Below are 18974 nucleotides of genomic sequence, written 5' to 3' on the forward strand. Positions count from 1 at the left end.
TAAATAAAGGACTAAAAAAGACAGTGTATTGGTTACTGTGTTTTTGGGTTTATTAAGTTTTTTTTTTCCCATCTGGAATGTTGGCTAAAATCCAGCCCAGGTCAGTAGTGAGGTGTTAACTGCTTAGTTGTTTGTGTAAAATGTTTACACTCCCTCCAGTGTGTTCCTCCTGTGAAACAGGCCAGGATGCCATTTCATTCCTGTTTGTACAGAGCAATGTCCCTCGCTTCAGTCTGAGCCAACTCACCTCCCTTCCAGAGACAGCTGGGTCAGGATTGGCCATTTGCTACTGCTTTTGTCTGCGACTTCCTGGAAATGCCTGAGGATGTGTTTGCTGTCAGGCAGAGATCAGAAATAGATCTTGCATAAGAAGAGCCACTCCAGGAGAAGACAGTCAGAGGCTGTGCTTACCCTCCTTGGAGTCCAGAGCTGTTTCCAATTTCACAGCTGATACACAGGGAGAGAAATGGAGACTCTTTAATTTGTGCAGATAGTTGTTCCTTGTGATCTTTTACAGGGCTACGTATAACTGCCTGTTGAACACCAGTCAATTTGCTTCCAAAAGGAGAGGATTCTGACAAAAGACAAAAGGTGGAGCTTATAGCAGACTGCAGATTCAGGCTGAGAAATTCCAACATAAATATTTTCAGTACTGGCCTGAGAGTCAGATTTGATTTCTATTCTGATATAATATGGACTTTCTGTGTTATGTTGGGCTGTTCAGGGCTGCATCTCAGTTCTCCATTTCTGAAAGGTACATTTCTTTTGTGCTGTCAAGTAAGTGTGAATATTAGGGTGAGATTCTGATTTGTGAGCCTGGTTGGGATTCAGGTGCAGTGGCTGCAGACTTTACTGCCTGCAGTTCTGCAGGCCACAGCCAGTTCTATCAATACAAAATGGAATACGTGGAGATTTAGGTTTAGGGTGTGGAACTGTGACCACTGTGACTGAAAAAGGCTTCCACGTGAAAAGTGCTGTAATTTGTGGGTGGGAACATCCATCTGAGGACAGTGGTACTTAAATCATAGCAGTCTGAATCCCTGGAGGCCAGGAGCTGGAGTACTGGGTAAGGCTGGTTACATTTTACATATCACCTTGTGATCCTTCTCTTGTGCAGTCTCCAACTTCTCTGTCCAGTGAAGCAGAGTCCAGCTTTGCTCTTCAGCATTGTGCAAACGTTGAGGTCAGATCAGCTTTTGCACGCGCTGTGTCACAGGATGTGCCACAGCTGTGATGTACAAACCCCTGACAAACTTTTCCTCATTCTCCTGAAGATTGTTCATAGAGCAGTGGAAGAATTTTTTGTGCTTATCCAGCTTTGGAAATGGTTTCCTGTTATTCAGAACTGACAGCCCAGTGAATCTAGGTAGAAAGGAGCCACACAAAGGATTATTTTCTGTTGTAGCTTCACACAACCATGAATCTCTGGAGGCATTCAAGGCTTGTGTAGCTGGATCTGGCATTCTCAGGAGCCTTTGGTAGCTGTGAAACTGAAAATATTTAGTTGTTTGGTAAGGAACATGGAACATGAATTCAGTTTTCAGCAGCCAGTCTTAGCATAAGGTGTTTCTTCTTGCCATGAGCTGTTTGCTGCTCACCACTATAAACAGAGGGAAGTAAGGATGTCTCTGTTCACTTCAGGTGTGGAGAAAACCCTGCTATAAAAAAGAAGATGCTGTATGTGGCAGGAAATAACCCTTCCCTCCCTTCCCACCCCCTCATCTAGCACTTCTGGAAATGAGAAATAAATGGGAGGACACACCCTGGGGAGGGAGCAGCCTCTGAAAGCAGCTGTCACAGTGCTGCTGCTTAGTCGGAGTGCTCCTTTTGGAGGTAATAGGTGCGGAATACAACAGCCCCCCTTGCCGGGTTTGTATGGCCTTGCTTTCCTCTATGCTGTCCTTAGATCTTCAGTGCCAGTAAAAGTTTGTTTTTCCTGGTGCCAGCTTTTGAATGTGATAGACAAGGCTGTGGAGTGGACAGCTGAGGTTAATTTGAAGAACTTCAGAAGGCTACACTTGGTTTTAGCAGCTTTTTGTCCAAAAAAAAAAAAACAAAACCAAAAACATATTAAAACCATATTTTGTTTCTCTGGAGCGTTTTCCCTTCTGACAAGAGAAGAGACTTGAAGTACGAATCACTTTCAGTGTGAGGATGCTCAGCACACTTGTGACATATCAAAGAGTATTTATCTCTGACCACAAAAGCAGTTATGTACCTTGTGGGACTTCCATTATCTCAGCCACCTAATGAACTGTTCTCAGACAGTGGAAAGGGGATGGAAGTTTTGATCAAGAAGTTGGGGAAAGGCAGAATAACTATGTGTTTCTCTTTTGTAGGTGGTGGTTCATTTCTCTCACTCAGTTTAAGCTGGAGTCTAGTTTAGTGTTCAGAGAGCCAAGTGGAAAAATTCTGCTCCTACAGGACAATGATTTGTGGTTCCTTCACACAGCTTGGACTGTAGGCTGGGGAGTGCTGTGGATTTGTATTGTTTCATCCAGGAAACTGTGCTGACTCAATCTTTAAAGCCCTTGCGGTGTCTCTCGGCCAGCATGCTGAGTTGGTGATCCCATGCCCTGTGGAACCAGTTAAGATTAGGTCACCTCCCTGCCTGCTTGGTGATGTGAATGGAGCCAGCAGCCAAAGGATTTCCCAGCCTGTTGCATCCAAGATGTGAAGAGGTGGATCTGAGGTGCTCCCTCAAGGAATGGGGCTGTCACTCGCAGGGTCTGCTGGTGTCAAGCTGCAAACTGGGCAGCTGGTGGTTTTCCTACAGTGTCATTGTGCCCTTGAGAGCCTTGCAGCTGCTGGGCTACACAGGAACCTGCTGACTCCACATGATGCTGCCCAGCCCTCCAGCACCCTCACCCTGCAGACAGACAGACCGCTGCAGCTCTGGGTGTCACAGAAGTGCATTTGTTGGCAAGAACATGGTGTGGGCAGGAAGGATCTGGTGGTGACGTTAATGATTTTTCAGCAGACCCACACACAAATAGCCCTCCTGCCCTTCAGAGGGATCTGGTGGAAGGTCTGAGCTCACATGATGGCTTCTGCTGGGTTTTTGTAGCATACAGAGTTGGCTTATCTTCACTTTTATGGTCAGGAGTCTGTCAAAAGCTCACTCTTCAGCTCAGCAGCACACATGAGGCATCAGTGGGTACAAAGCATGTGCAGCCCTAGGGACTGAGCCGTGTCACAATTCTGGGGCTGAAAAGCCAAAGTAAAATGTCAGTGTAGGTTCGGGTGGAAGCGGCAGGTAATGGTGAGGGATGTCTCCAGAATAAGGAGCATTTCCGTTTGAGTTGTCTGCTGGCTGCATCTTTTCAGGCTGTCTTTTTTTCTGGTCTGCATCTGAGCTGCAGATGAATTATGGGAATCTGACAGGAGGGTAGGTGATTTCTTTCAGCTAATGGCAGGATGGGCTGGATTTACAATTTGTGTTCTGGCCTAAATTTTGAAGGTGAAAGTAGAACATTGCCATTTAAAGCAGAAATTTTATTTACTTACTTGAACAAGAGCTCAATTCTGCCATTAGTATTTTTAACATATTTTCTAAAAGCTACTACTTAAGTCATGGAGTGTTTGGAGCTGTGCTTCCAAGAAACCTAATGAGTTTATCTAAAAAAACTGAAACCAGTACCTCAGCAAACTTTTACTGGATTAGTAAATTGAATTAGTTTAGAAAGTGTCTGGTGATCAGCAGGGCAAGGTCCAGGAACAGCCTGGGTTTGCATGCTGGGGAAGGGAGGATCCCTGGGCATTTCCCTTACACTGGCGGTGCGTGATGGTGTCAGCTCTGCTGGAACTACAGCCAGAGCAGTCCAGGGGTTTGCAGTTCATCCCCAAAAGTGCAGTGAGTAGTTACTTATACACAGTTCCTGAAATTGCTTCACACGGGCTGTATTTGCAGACCCTTTTACAACCCCAGGCTTGGGGTGGTAGGAGTGCATGTTAGTTGTGACCAGTTAGTTGGCCACAAGCTCTGGAATAAACTCTCCAGCTTGGGTCTCAGTGGTTGGGGAAGGAAGCCACAGTCATTGCTGCAGCTGCTCGTGCAGACCACATCTCACACTGCAGTGTCTTGTCTTTGTTTAGACATTTGCTGATAGTGGTCAGAGCTGGGTGCATGTGCTGCTGTACTGGGCAAGGCTCACTGTTTTGGCTGTCAGTACTCAGTCCTGGCACAGAAGGGATTCACGGTGGCTGCCACCACCTGATTCCAGCAGCAGTTCTGGCTGTCACGGGATGAATTCTTGCTCAGTTTGTCTCCTAGCCAGGCATAACTGCAGCTGGGAAGTTGCCTTTGCTTTTTGGGAACACCCCCACAAGTTTGTGAATCAGAGCTACAAATGCAAAGTTTTGATAATTTTCAGGGGGCAATTTTGGTCTGAAAGTAGAGAGAAGCTTCAAAATTTTAATGGCTATTGCCTTTACTGTAATTTACCATGCCACATATTGATACTAGTTTGGATATTCACTTTGTTAAGCAGTGACAGAAGATATGACTTGCAGCAATACCTTGATAGTGAGAAAGCACAAGGCTTTAAACACCAGTACATTTAAGAGAGAGCTGAGTGATTTTACTGACCATGCAATCTGAACTTTCTCTAGGCAGGTCTGGGCAATGTGAAGTAAAAATCCCAGTGGCTGCTCTCTACTGATACTCCAGCAGTTGTTAGGTCTGGAAAATTACTTACCTTTTGTGGCTTGATTTTTTGTGTATCTTAAATAACAATCTGCCCCTGCTTCACAAGAAAGCTGAGCACTTTTATGTGTCCTATGTTCTAACCACCTTCTTGACATATTGATTAAATTTAGGAAAACATTTAGATGTCATCTCAAAATGTCTTAGACAATAAGCCAAACTATTTTACATGCTTTCTACATACGTGAGCTAGAGAACTTGAGGATTTTAAGAGCATATAATTGCACTTTGAGTTTTTAAGGTCTCATTTTGAATGTAGTCTTTGTATTTTATTGCTTTTGTAGTCTCTGATCTTTTTGCATTTAAAAGCATTGCTTGGAACCTGTTAATAACTGTCTGTTACCTGGAAGCCAATGTCTGCCTTTAGCTGTTCATGATTTTCCTATTTTTGATAAGGCTTTTCAATTTTGCTGAGAAAAATCAAAATGGGAATTCCTGCCACCAGTGTTTGGGGCTCCCCACACCTTCTGCAGTCAAACTCCAGGGCAGTGAGAAGTCCTAGCAAGGCTCCAGCAAGTCTTCTTGATGCAGGTCTTGTAGAACACTGCAAATATTTATTTTGAAAGGGTATTTAATAGGATAAATATACCCAGGCTCACCATTCCTCTGCAGTTACTTGTAATGTAAAACTGTCACGCCAGGGATTGGGTTACTGCCTTGAGCTGTCTCCCTGTATGTGAGCTGGAGCTGCATTTACTCCTGGAGGTGGTGGGGAGAAAACTTATTTGAACCTAATGAGATTTTTAAGGTTTGGGTTCAGGGGTTTTGCAAAGAGGTGTCTCAGATGAGGCTGCAAGCTCAAACTGCAGTGCTGGAGGTGCAATTCCCTTCCCCTCACTCTCTCAGGGGACAGTAAAAATCAAGGATTTGAGTTCAGCATCTTGCAGATATTAAGAAAAAAGGGCTGGAGAAAGGTGTGTGATTCTGCCAGTGAGAGGTCTGCAGTTTGCCTGATGCCAAGTGAGACACGATTAGCATGTAAAGTCCATCTCCTCTTTGAGAGCTGCCCTTAGGGGTATCTTCATTTTTATTTCTATTTGCCAGTCCTCTAGGAATCTTCAGCTGCCTAAACTAGGAAAACTTGAAGCAATTCTACTTATTTGGGTAAGTAGAGGCAGGGGAGGTGCAGATACCTGTTCTGTGCAGCTGCAGCAGAGGAAATTCTGTAGTTTGTGCTCAGACATCTTATCCTGATTGCCCAGTGTGCTGTGTCTGGGCTGTCAGGGACATGTGGCACCAGAGATGCTGGGGGAGATGGGGCTCTGTGGCTGAATGCATTTGCTGTGTGCTGGCTGGGTGAGGAATCCTGTCTCCAGTGCTACTCCCTTTCCAGATGTCTCATGCAAGAAGCAGAGCTACAGGCAATGTGTGGTTTGATACAAGTGCAGATGTGGCTTTCAGCTGTTGAAAATAAAGGCTGATATCTGAGGCATTTGAAGTATCTTGCTTCAGTTATGCTTCCATTTCCTCCCCAGCAGTAGATGAGATGTGGAAGAAAATTGACCACCATCCTTTTGATCTACTCACTGTCTTGATAATGCTGTGATTTGCTGTGTCAGCATGGCTTAATAATCCTCAGTTGTTGAGAGAGATGAACTGCATATGGAAATCCTTTCTCCAGAGGAAAGCAAATTTAGATTCCTCTAAATTGCCTCACTTAAAAAAAAAAAAAAAAAAAAAAAAAGATAAATTCCAAACCACTTATGAATAGTGGAAAATTATTTACTGCTTGAGGAAAAATTAGCATTGAAAAGCTGCTTGATGCCAGTTGGCAAATGTGAATTTGTCGATGCCTTGTCATGTAGGTTTTTTCAGAATTAGTCCATGATGTGTTCTGCTTCACTGTGTCACCTTAATCCAAGAGCATTTTTGAGATGCACAGGGAAAGGGAAAAGTATGCTTTGATATGCATGGGAAGATACATCTAAATATGTATAAATATATATTTTTCTTTTTAGTAACTTCACCTTACCTATTTAAAGGAACTGAGTCCAGCTCAAATTCCTAGACAGGGGTGTCGATGTGTGCATCAGTACAAAGGCTTCAACCATTGCTGTTGCAGACTGTAGAGCAGTGCTCCCTAGGCTGGTGTTACTGCTCTGTGTCAGACCGACCTGGGCTGTGGGAAGCTGAAGAATGTGCCCCTGGCTGCACAGAGGCCGTTGCTGCTGCAGGATGCTGCATCTGCAGGCCAGCGAGTGCTGACACGCAGCGCTGCTGAAGAAGCCTGCCTTGGAGCCCCTGGAATGCCTGAGCTGTGGGCTGGGGAGATAGCACAGGAATGTGCACTGTAGAACTTAATCTTTTCAGTGCAGCTTGAACTGGTAAATGGGGCTTAGCCTAAGGATTTGTCCTGCTCTTCTACCTTGCTGCTTTGGTGGTGGAAGGGATGTTTTCTGAGTGGTTCGATGCATTGGATGTCAGTGTGAGAGTTCTTGTCCTGAGCTGTTGAAATGACCAGCAGAGCTTTGCTTTTGCTGGGAATTACCTTGAAGCAAAGCAGTTGGTATTAAAGGGCTGCTTGTACATGCCTAACTCATGTGCAGAGTGGTGTGGAGGATTTGTAGACCAGAATCCCAAGGACCTCCTAGTTAATAATGATCTTTGGCAAAAGCGAGGAGAGAGGAGCAAACTAATGTCCCTGGACCTCCAGGAGTCTTGGAGTGCTTTTTAGTGGTAAAGGTGTCCGATGTGGCATCATTCTTTAACTGTCCCTCTTCCACAGGAAAATCTTTGTAGAAAACCCACCTGAATGCAAACAGCAATGTCCTCCCATACTGGGGAGGATGTGGTTTGAGTAGCCCTCAGGACTAAAGTGATTTCAATCAAGTGTGTAATTTTTGGGTTGTCCAGTGGAGGGGAGGAAGGCTCTGTCCTTCTGTTTCATGTTTTCACACAGCTTTACCAGGTTACCTGAGCCTGTGGAGGACCAGCTGTGCTTATGCTGAGGTGCTCTGTGCTGCAGTGCACTGGGAGCTAGGGTTTTCTTGGCTGCTCCAGAATAGCCGTGATAAGCAGGAGTGTCCAGGTTGGTGGTGTTCTGGCAGGTGTCCCCTTTTACACCCTCCTAAAAACACTCTGCGAATGGAGTGGAAAATAGAGATTTCTATATGCACAGGCCATAGATAGCTGACCCCTACGGAGTCTTTGGAAACTGGAGTGATTCTGCTCCGTGCACATGCCTGTGAGTTGACATTTTGTCTCTGTGGGTTGTGTTAGTGGCTTGTTGTAGTCGTGGGAGTGGAGAGAGGGGTGATCCCGGAGAGGAGGAATGGTTTGAAGGTTCATTATAACTCTGATTTACTTTACCTGCTGCAAAATGGTTAAATCTATTCTCTTGAGATAACTAAGTGTATGAGATAACTTCATCCTTGGGGCGTTCTGCCTGCTGGAGCCGTGTCTGTGGTGTTCCGGAGTTTGGGGCAGCGGGGAGGCTGTGCTGAGGTCAGTGTGTGTGGCTGTTTCCGGAGTACGGGCGGTGGCCGCTGTGAACATTCGCGTCTCGCTGGGGAGGTGCAGCACACGTGGCACCGCCAGAGTTTCTGTGTGCCTGAAACAGGGACAGGTTCCCGGCTCTAGCGGGGCTGAACAGGTGAGGTGAAGGCAGTGCCAGGCTAGGCAGTGCCGTGCATTTCGTCGCTCTGTCCTGTGAGGCTGTTGGTGGTGCCCTCTGACGGATGGTGCCGGTGGGCGCTGGCCCGAGTCCCTGCCTTGCGGCGGCCCAGTCAGCTCCGGGCTGTGGGGACTGACCGGCTGATTCACGCGTCCTGCAGCGCTGTCCCTCAGGAGTCGCCTTGGGCAGGAACACTTCATTACCCAGTAAATCGATCGAGACTTTAATATTTCTGTTTAAGCATTTAATATTCCATTTAAGGAGCAGTCACTGTTGTGAACTCAGTGTGTGACGAGAGGTGCAGCACTGCACAAGGCACAGCATCCCTGTCACAGTTCATCAGGTTACAGATGCTGGTCCCTTTTGCAAAAGAAAGAGTGATGTATCTTTTTCTATTAATAAATCTACATTCTTTCCCCTCATCTCTTATCTCATACTGTCTTCTGGTAGTTGTACAAACACTAAATGAAAGCATAGTGCTTTGGGACCTCTTGAAGTGCTTGGAAAACAAAATGTTAATCCCTTTGGTTAATTTTTGGTTGGGTTTTGAATAATAGCCTCAAGTCACGCTCTGGACTGTGGAACTCCTTGGGCTGACCTCCAGGGGAGCAGTGCAGCCCGTGCCTGTGCGCTGGGGAGTCGCTTCCCTCTGGCAGGGTGACGCCCGTGAGGTGGGACGGTGCCACTGCCCTCGCCGGGGACGTTCTGCTGCTGCTGTCGGGCGCAAATTCCCATTTCTGCAGAGTTCCAGGGAGCTGTGGTTAACGATAAGATTGGATCGGGAACAACAACGGGGAGGGACGCGAATGGGGAAGACCTTCCCCCTGTCGTGGCTGTGATCTTGGAGTGGCGGGGCCGCAGGGAAGGCAGGACAGGGGATTGATTGCAGGATTTGGGGGCGAGCAAGCACTGGGAGAAGTCCTTTCGCATCGGGAAAGCGGTGTGTGAGCGCCTTTCCTGTCCCGCCGGCTCGGGGTGGTTCCTTCGCGCAGCTGCTTCGATATCAGTTGTAAAGTTGGAGTTTAGTTTGAGTAACCGAGTAATTCCTCTCCGGCCTTTTCTCCTCCCTCCGCTTTCCGTTCCTCGGCTTTGCCTTGTTTGCTCAAGCCGGGAAGGGGGAGGGCATGGGGGCGGTTAATCATTAATCTTAACTCCTTCGCAGCCATGGGGCTCAGCGCTCCTGGTATTTCCAGACCTCCCTTCCTCCGCAGACCTGTAAAGTGAAGCGGTGCGTGTAGCCGAGCTCGCTCTGTGCCAGCAGCAAAAGGCAGTGGGTGTCTGTCATCATCAGCGCAGAGAGGAGCCCAGCAGGGCGTGTCTGTGCCGAGATGGCTACGGCTGCCGGTCCTGCACTGAGGGCTGGAGGTGGAGGGTGGAAAAATGGTTTGCGTCCCCTCTGCAGGGCCGGAGGAGCCCAACACCCTCACGGGATTTTCACTTCCTGGTGGAGTTTGAATTGCCTTTGTCATTGGAGGGGAGAAGCAAAAACCACTCCTTCTCGGCAAGCACTTCTCTGGGAGGTTGTGTGCGTGAAACCTCCAGTCACAGGACCTGCCTGAGTGTAGGAATTGTGGTTCATCGGCAGTTCCCTGGAGGTATGTGCCTTTCACTCTAGAATCCACCAGCTGTTTTTGTGCTTGAAGATTAGGTTCATTTTTCCCCAGCTGTGGAATACTTGTCTCCCTTCAAAGAATCTGCTTCTGGGATATTTTGGTCCCTTTAGGTAGATAGATCCTGTGACTTTAATGGTTTGGAGCATCTTTATAACTAAATGAAAGGTGTATAGAAATAATTTAACACAGCATTTAATTTGCTAATGGCTGTATTCTGCTCTCTGAGTGCAGGACTGCTTATTTTTTCTTTTGTGATGCTTTGGTTTTTTGAAAAGAGTGAATATAAAAGCGGCACCTTCCTCATCTTGTAATGCAATAATACTGTCTTCTTCCAATACATTTTCTTGAAGGCTTGCTAAGTGCATTGGCTGCTGCGGAGTGCTGTGCTCAGGAAGTGGCTCAGGGCTGGCAGGTGCTGCCCGGGGAGCTGTGGGCAGCCATTAGTGTGAGCAGTTGCTCGGTTGCTATTCTGGTGCCACCAACTCCTTGTGACCTGGTGGAGGACACTGCAGGGTGGCCACACTCAGGCTGAGCCCCTGTGTCCCAACCTGAGTGTCAAGTACCTGCTGTGGGCTGGAGAAGGGGTCTGCTGAGTCTCTCTGAGGATGGCTGGGTCTGCGCAGGGGGAAGGGAGATCTGGGGGGTTCACAGAGTGCCCCCTCCCAGTTCTGCTGAAGCGTGTTACTGTTTTCTGGCTGAATTCCACATCTCCAAAGGGACCTGCCAGGTGTCCTGGTGCTGTTACATGGAGAGTGCTGATGTCTCCAGTGATCTGACTCCTCTCTAACAGCTTTGCAGAGGTGTGCACTGTGCTGCTGCCCCAGTGGAAGGCTGGGCATGTGGCCAGGGAGGCTTTCTTTGGAAAGTGAGTGCAGCACAGACGAGTTTCCCCTGCAGGATCTGCAATGGGCTCTGCAGAGTGGACACAGGGGCTGGAAGGTCCAACAGGTCAGGCTTTGCCTTTCAGTCACCCCAGAGGAGTGCAAGGTTGGGAATGGGCAGAGGATACATTTGCAGGGAGAAATCCAGAAGGCTGGGAATGCCATTTTATGCCTAATCTCTGATGGGACTGTGAGATTTTTGAGAAGTGCTAGCGCACACAGAGCTGTGTGATGTGGGTCCTCTGCCTGGCATGAGTGACAGTGTTTCTAGCTGGCAGAGGTTTTCCTTCTCTTGAGGAATTTGTGAGCAGTCTCCACCCATCTAGTTAAGAATTGTTTCCAGAAAAAATGGCGTTTACCTGGCAGCCTCTGGAAACTTGTTAACTGTTTGTATGATGTACTGAGAGGGGTTTTTGTCAGGAGAACTGAAATACATCCTTCTGCTGCCCTGATGGACTGATCTGAACGTTTCATGCCTCTTCCACTACCTTTGACTCTGGAGAAAACACCTCCTGAGATCTTGTTTCCTGCAGAAAGCGGTGCCTGCGGCCACAGTAAATGACTCTGTGATGATGTGGGGCCTGTAATTAGTCTGTGTCAATATCCTGTTAGAGTAGATCTCTGGACAGGCTTGCCTAGGTTGCACTTCTGCAGGGTACAGTGAGACTATGGGTTCCTGTTGGGTGTTTTTCCAGTTAAGGCAAAAATCTGAGACTGACACAGCTTTTCTGGCTGCTTTGCTACATCTTAGTGTTTTCTTTGTAGTAGAAGTTTGATTAACTCGTTCATTCCTGAGCAGCAGTAGTGTTTTTCAGGGCATTTGGTAGATTACCCAAAATGAAAAGTCCTCACAAAAAAACTTCTGACACAGATACATTAAATGGGAAGAAAGAGTCAAAGCTCTAGTCCAGGCTTTTACCATTTTGTTGGGTTTTTTTTGCTTTCCTGCAGACGCCTTACTGGCAGACCTGGAATCAACCACCTCGCATATCTCCAAACGACCAGTATTTCTTACAGAGGAGACTCCTTACTCCTACCCAACTGGAAACCACACGTACCAGGAGATTGCTGTGCCACCGCCGGTGCCCCCACCACCTTCCAGCGACGCCCTGAATGGCACCGTGATCGACCCCTTAGAGCAGTGGCAACCCAACACGCCCAGATACGGCCAGCAGCAGGTGAGTGGGTGTGTGCGGGTGGGAGGGTGCTTGTTTTGTAAGTGCAGGATCTCTCAGCAAAGTAAGGAGGAGGGAATAGGGAAATAGGGAGAAGTGAGGATGAATTTGGCTATGGAGCAGGGAAATGGGGGGAGGTGGGAGTTTTTATTAGAACTAACTGGTTGGAGCAAATGGCAGAAAAGAATTTGAAAGCCATCGTCATTGTGCTGACAAAATGGTGGTGTGATGAGATTAGTGTTAGTCATCTGTCTTGAGCCTGTGGAAGGCAGACTGGGGGTTTCCAGTACAAAGCTGTGACTCATAGGCTGGTCTGAAGTAAGGGGAGAACTGTTCCTGGTGTTGCTCATCTGATAGAGACTGGCTTGACTAAAGAGCAGATAATTTTTTTTGTTCTGTCCTGTCAATGCATGGGTTTGCAATGCAGTAGTGTACATATTTGTTTTCTATTCTCTGTTTCCTATGCAAACCTTGTTTCCACAGCCTCAGTCCCAGTCTCCTATATACGGCTCTAGTGCCAAAAGCTCCAGTGCCTCCGTTCCTAGAGACGGGCTCAGCTCTCCTGTTCCCCGTGCCAGTGAAGAAGAACACGTCTACAGGTATCCTGTCACATTTAAGAGATAAGCCTGACTCACAACTTGAGCTTGCTGAGGGTCAGGCTGCCTTCTATAAGTGGAAACAAACCCTGCTCTCTGTGTGTGTTACATTGCTTTGTGTCAGTTTTGATTGCCTCTTTTGTAATGTGCCACTGTAACTTTCATACTCACTTCAAACTTTGACCTGGCCCTGGGGCTTGCTCAGCTGCAGGAGGTTAAGGATCCATCAGACACAGCAGGATCTGGATTGTGTTGTGAAGGATATGATCCAGACACAAGTGACAAATCCATCTCCCTGCTAAAAAGCACAGAAGTTCTTCAGGGGGTGGATGGCCTTAGGGTTATTTTACCCTGGGAACTCAGTACTTGTGGCCCGGAGTGTTGTGCAGGGACTTGATTTTTCAGGTAAATTCAAGCTTCTTAAAACTTCCATCTCAGTAGGTGATTGATAGATAACGAGTTCACACTTGCAAAGGTGGCTGCTCTCACTCTGAGAAGTTGGAGGAGTAGCCTGCACAGTAGGACAGACCTTTCTGCTGACATTGGGATGAGTGATGCAGAGGCTGTCAGAAATTCCTCCTGGGCACCTTTTTACACTTTGGAGACTGTTGTTTCTTTAGAGTCATAATCTAACCATGCCAGCTTGTTCTGTTGAGCAGGAAGTTGCTTCCAACCAGAACTAATTCTAGTTAGAGCTCAGCTCCTCTCTGAGCAGCCTAGCCAGAGGTGGTCCAATGGAAATGGTAATTGCAATTTTTTCAGATGACTGCATGCAATTAGTATTAAATGAAAGTAATTAGAGCCATAAGTCCTCTTGAACAAGGGTCTGGCATGGCTTGGTTCTGGTGTGAATTGTAGTTCGGTGTGAAGTATGTTCTCCTCAGATTGCAGTTGTGGATCTTGTTTTTCAACCTGAAGAGAAGGATAATTTCCCTTATGGAATTCATAATTGTCACTGGTGTTACAGGTGTCAGAGTCCTTAACCTGCTAGATACTAACTTTTTGAGCATAATGTGATCCTGTGCACAAGGCAGAAGTTCCCATTTTGGATTTGGAAAATATCTTTTTGACAAAATAAGAACCTCTAGTGCATTAAAAGTTATTCCTTCATTTGTAAAACCAGGAGAAAAAAATGTTCCTACCATTGACAATGGAAAGACTGTTACTACAATGTAACCACTATAAAAATCACTGCGTTGAGGTGAAGTTCTGCTTTGGAACGGTTTGCAATTCTGTGTGGTAAAGGATATCACCCATATAAGACTAGCAGTAATTACAGTCAGTGCTTTATACATGCATGTGTGTGTAACACAGTAGAAAATAATACCAAGTTACTTTCTTATGAATTAATTAGAGTTCCCCAAATTAAAGGTGTGAGGACTTGGGGAGACCTCGAGTGTTGCAACAGGCTATGACATATCCTGCTGCGCCTCAGTTTCTGCTACTAACCTGAGGCTTGTGCTTTGCCTCTGTCTCCAGTCTGCGCTAGTCCTGCATTCCTTCGCTCAGGGAGGAGGATTTTGCTGCTTGGTGTGGTGTCAGCAGAAATAAATTTTCCTGTACGTGAGCTAATGGTTCTGCTGCTGTTCTGTGCATTTTGGATCTACAGATAGTTAACTCTTTCCTACAGGGCTGGGCAGCATGTAGTGCTAAAATCAGAGGCCCTGTCCATCAGTGCTATTTTTGTAATTTACAAGAATAGCAGTGGCTGTGTTTAGTTGTGTCACAAAGCATATGTCTTCTTTACCCCCAGAGCTAAAAGCATCAGCCTGAAAAGAGCATGGCACATGTGTAAACTTTGGGAACCTGATGAGTTTCCCTCCATCTTTCTGCTGTATCTTGGTGCAGAAGTTTCACATTTCCCTTTTATCTTCAGTTTCCCAAACAAGCAGAAGTCTGCGGAACCATCTCCCACAATGACCAGCTCCTCTCTGGGCAGCAACCTCTCAGAACTGGACAGACTCCTTCTGGAACTGAATGCTGTTCAACATACCCCTGCCAGTGGCTTCACAGCAGGTAAGGAATAGGAAGACATTTGGTATGAGTGGATAATTTGATTCTCAGAATAGCAGCTTGCTTTTTCTTTCCAACATCCTTAGTGAGGGAGACCCCTCCAGCCCTTAATCAAAGATGTATTTAGTGAGGGTGGGATGTCCTGAGGTCTGAGCTGCATGCAGCACCCTGCTCAAAGCAAGGCCAACTTCAAAGCTGCCTCTAACTAAAGTTTCGAAGTTAGTTTAGGTTGCTCAGGCCCTTGCACTGTTAAGTTTTTAATATCCTCAAAGATGGATGTTCCACAAGATTTCTGGACAATGTTTTGTACTTGCCTGTGGTTAGCATATGTGTGTGGATTGGGGCTCTGAATGTCTCTTTTCTGCTCCCCTGTCTTCAGATGAGGCTGGCAGAAGCCCATCACTGCCCAGCGTGGCTGGCCCTCACTATGTTGTCCCAGAGAACAGCAGCTCAGGGGGAGGGAAGGCCGCACCCCCGACAAAAGAAAAGCCAAAGAGAAATGGTGCACGTGGGATTGAAGATGTGCGTCCCAGTGTGGAGAGCCTGCTGGATGAGCTGGAGAGCTCCGTGCCAAGTCCAGTGTGAGTAATGTTTTGGTGGTTGCAGGTTTGGGTGGGGTGGGATGGGCTCCTGGGGGAATGGTGACTGTAGTGTAGGGGCAGCTGCTGCAGGAGAGTGATGGATGGAAGATGGGCTTTGTCTAAAGGGTCAGAAGTCAGACGGGTACTGGTGCTTTGTAATCTACTTCTCGATGGAAAATGCGTAAATCATCCATTAGAGGCAGACTGTTCAAGCTCAGATTTACAGCTGACCACAAATACAAAATGAATGTTCAGGCATCATCTGTTTCTTAGCGGATGGGATGTGTGTGCACACGTGAGGCAGGGTCTGCACGTGTTGGGGAAGCTGGGCCAGGTTGGGCTGTGCTGATGAAACTCCTCATGTGCTGCTTACTTGGGGGAACAGTGGGACCTCAGTCTAGGAGTGCCCTCCCATGCTTAAACACATTTTTCTTAAAATTTTATTTTACTTTTTCCCTCTGGCCAGGCCTGCAATCACTGTGAGCCAGGGCGAGGTGAGCAGCCCCCAGCGTGTCACTGCCAGTCAGCAGCAGACCCGAATTTCTGCTTCTTCAGCTACACGAGAACTGGATGAGCTGATGGCATCTCTCTCTGACTTCAAGGTACCCTGTCATGGCAGCTGAATGCTACATCTTGTCCCTATCCCCCCCAGTCTCTCTTGCCTGTTAACCACATTTGCTGACCTTGGTTGGTCTCCAGGAAGCTTCCATTACCTCTCACATTTGCTCTGATAAACTTTCTGTGGTGTATTTGTGCTTTCTGAGTGGGGCTGTAGGTGTCCTTGACTGCTATAAGTTGTCATCACTGGCAGAGTAAGGCAGTTCTGGGATCTGTTTTTCCTTCAGTTCTGCAGTTTGTCTGTTTGCCAAAGATAATGAACTTTGTTACTGCTGGGTAGAGTGAATTATTTTGCTGTGCTACAACTTAATGAGAAGGAGAAAGGCATGGGACACCACTCTGCTTTCTGACAGAGACCAGGCCCTTCTGTTCTGTGGGATGACTCCTCTCTGGAGTTTGTTTTTACCCTGATGTGCTTTCCCTGAGGAGGATGGATATTCCAGGCCTGTGGTGTGAGCACTGAAACATTTACATCAGACAGAATGAGATTTCAAAGGTTTTATCTTGAAACAAAATCTCTTACTCACCTCAACAGGGGATTAAAGTTTCAGTTTCTTGTGGGGACAAAGGACAGCAAATACTATTCAGTGTCAGCATATGTACTTGAATAACTTTTTCTTTATTCATGTGGGTGTGTTACCATTCCTGCACTAGATGATGAACCGTAGAGGTTGTTCTCAGGAGATTTCATTTACCCGTACTCATGGCAAAATGAAAAATACTTATCTGCTTTCTAATCCTAAATCAGTTCCTGACTCTCTGTTTATTCCTACATGGAAGATTCTGCTCGATGCTTGAGATTTCTTGTCTGTGCTGAACTCCATCCCCTCTTAGATGACATTAGGTGGGGCAGCCAGAGCTGAGCAATGTTCTGTGAGGAGAGGTACAGAACACGTAGGGACAGCTTTTGCTGTTTGCTGTTCTTTCTGTGCTTGGTGGGTCCCACGGAGGTCAGTACAATACCCAGAGTTGTGACAAGTGTGTGAGTTCAGAACCTAGCACTGGGCACATGTGTTCTGAGAAGCTTTGCTTGCTTTGTGCTTGCTGGAATGGAATTCAGTCTGCCATTCCTGGCACATGCACCTAAATCAGTGAGACTCTGTGAGTTCCTCAGTGTTTTCTCTAGACTTAATGTAGCGTGTGTTTAGTCGATTGCAAATATTGACACCTTAGTGTTGCCTTTTTTCTCCTTCTGAGGTCCTGGGGTGTAGTGCAGGATAGCCACAAGCTCTGCTCAGCCTGGTTGAAACACTGCAGTGTTGTGAAACTGGAGAGAGCTCCCACTTGTGCCTCTGGCATTCCGTGCCCTGCTCCTTCTGTGTGCTGTGGGAGCTGAGCACTATGGCCTTGTGCCTCTGCTGCTTTTATCAGAAACCAGCTCAGGGTGTAGCCCAGCCTTTGCTCCCAGGTGAGCTCGTGGCAGCTCAGAATGACCTTGCCCAGCACAGGTTTCTTTGGCGAGATACAGGGAGTGGACATGTTTAAATGTGGGTATTCAGTACTTTGCACTCTTGAGAAGCTTTAGAATGTCCACTGAAACCTGTGTGACAGAGATGAACTGCTGTGACTAATACCACCTGCCTTCCTGGCTTAGTTTTCAGTTGACCTCAGAGACCAAATAGAAATGCAGCGGGATATTAAGATTTGGGCTTTATTAAGCACAGCATTGGTATTTTTGTGAAGCACTGAGCTCATCTGTGCCTAAACATTCTTCCTGGAGCACAAGGAACATGGCTTCTGTGATCACTTCCCTTTTGTTAATAATGTCATTAACTGTTTTAAAGTTACTTTCCTTTTCTCCTGTCATCCCGGTTGCTTCATTTTCCCTTCAGTCTTTTTTGTTTGGTTATATCTCTTCTGTTTGTGCCAGCTGGGGGTGTTAACTTGGCTGTAAAAATGTATTCTAGTCTGTACCAGTGTCAGAATATAAGGGAGATAAGGGGAGTCTTTGCGAAGGTGGAGTATGAAAGGCTGCTGTTTGAGTATCAGACCTGTGTGTGACTGCAGGATGCAGGATAAAAAACCCAAATATGATGTGTAATTAGTTGGAATTGATAGAAGTTGCAGTAGATGAGGATGGGAGGAATGGAGGGCACTGGTGCTTGATTCACCTTGTACCCCCGAGTAAAAGGTGATGATACATTACCCTTTTATTATATTCTGGTCACCCTGATTTGTTGCCCCTTCTTTTTGCTTACAGAATCCATTTGATTTTGGTTATCTGGTTAATCGGTCACCAGGCACTGAGATTACTTAATGCACTTGTTTTTTTACCCTCTCCCATTTCTGTGTAATGTGATGCCTGCTTACTGCATAGCTGGGTATTTGTAGTTTACTGTTCTATTACTGTTGAGTGCTCACCCATTGCTCTTATTTTGGAATTAGTATGGTTTCAGTATGTTGAAAATACTGTTTGAGCAGAATGTTACTCTTGCCTTGAAAGTGACTGACTTCATTTTAGGAAGTCTGGAAACCAAATGTGAAGCACAGCATCAAACCAGGTTACTTTTACAGGTGTACCCAGCTTAGGCAAAATTCAGGGAGAGGGCATATTGGGATATTCCCTCATTTTAATATACTTGCTAGTCATTTTCCTCTCAGCTGTGACTGTGGTCACAGTAGCCTGGCTGTGCTACTCGAAGGGAAGAACAATCTGTAATGAAATTTGGTCTGTTGTTGCTCTTTCCTTTCTGAGAACAGTCTCTTTGTAGCACTGCTGGTGTGACTTTGCAAGTGTGTGCATGTGTGCCAGCTCCTGGCCCCTCAGCATGGCAGGAGCTCAGGTCAGCTGAAGGTCATTATTCTTCCATTTACTGACAGGTTTTGTGCATGTTCTGGTTAATTATATAGTTTTTTTCATGATAAGCATCTCATAAGTGGAGACTGAAGTGGCAAACGTGGGGCTTAGGAAGTTAGGTGTCCTTCCACATCAGAGCATTAAGCATCTGACTTTAGGCTTTTCTGGAAAATATGACGGAGAGTTAGAGCAGGTCTTGATAGCTCTTGGATATGGAAATCGTTTGTGGGTACATTTTTAAAACTGAGAAGGCACAGTCTTGGTCTTAGGTTAACCTGTTGTGTGAGCTTGTCCAAGTTGCTGTTCGGAGTCTCCCTTTCTAAGAAAAAGGAGTAGTATATACTTTATCTCCTAGAGTTTAGTCAGGAACTACTGGAAGTGG

General features: G+C 46.5%; 1 protein-coding gene across 3 annotated transcripts in view; it reads left to right on the top strand.

The window, feature by feature from the left end:
* The window catches only part of PXN (paxillin), a 45181-nt gene that overhangs the window by 12540 nt on the left and 13667 nt on the right, over nt 1–18974 (top strand). For all 3 annotated transcript variants that reach the window (XM_038152289.1, XM_038152291.1, XM_038152290.1), the window contains exons 2-6: nt 11764–11990; nt 12471–12586; nt 14460–14599; nt 14976–15177; nt 15644–15779. In XM_038152289.1, coding sequence (XP_038008217.1) covers nt 11764–11990; nt 12471–12586; nt 14460–14599; nt 14976–15177; nt 15644–15779 — 821 coding nt within the window. The remainder of the gene's footprint in view (nt 1–11763; nt 11991–12470; nt 12587–14459; nt 14600–14975; nt 15178–15643; nt 15780–18974) is intronic.

Source organism: Motacilla alba, chromosome 15, assembly GCF_015832195.1.
Source record: "Motacilla alba alba isolate MOTALB_02 chromosome 15, Motacilla_alba_V1.0_pri, whole genome shotgun sequence".
Lineage (NCBI taxonomy): Eukaryota > Metazoa > Chordata > Aves > Passeriformes > Motacillidae > Motacilla > Motacilla alba.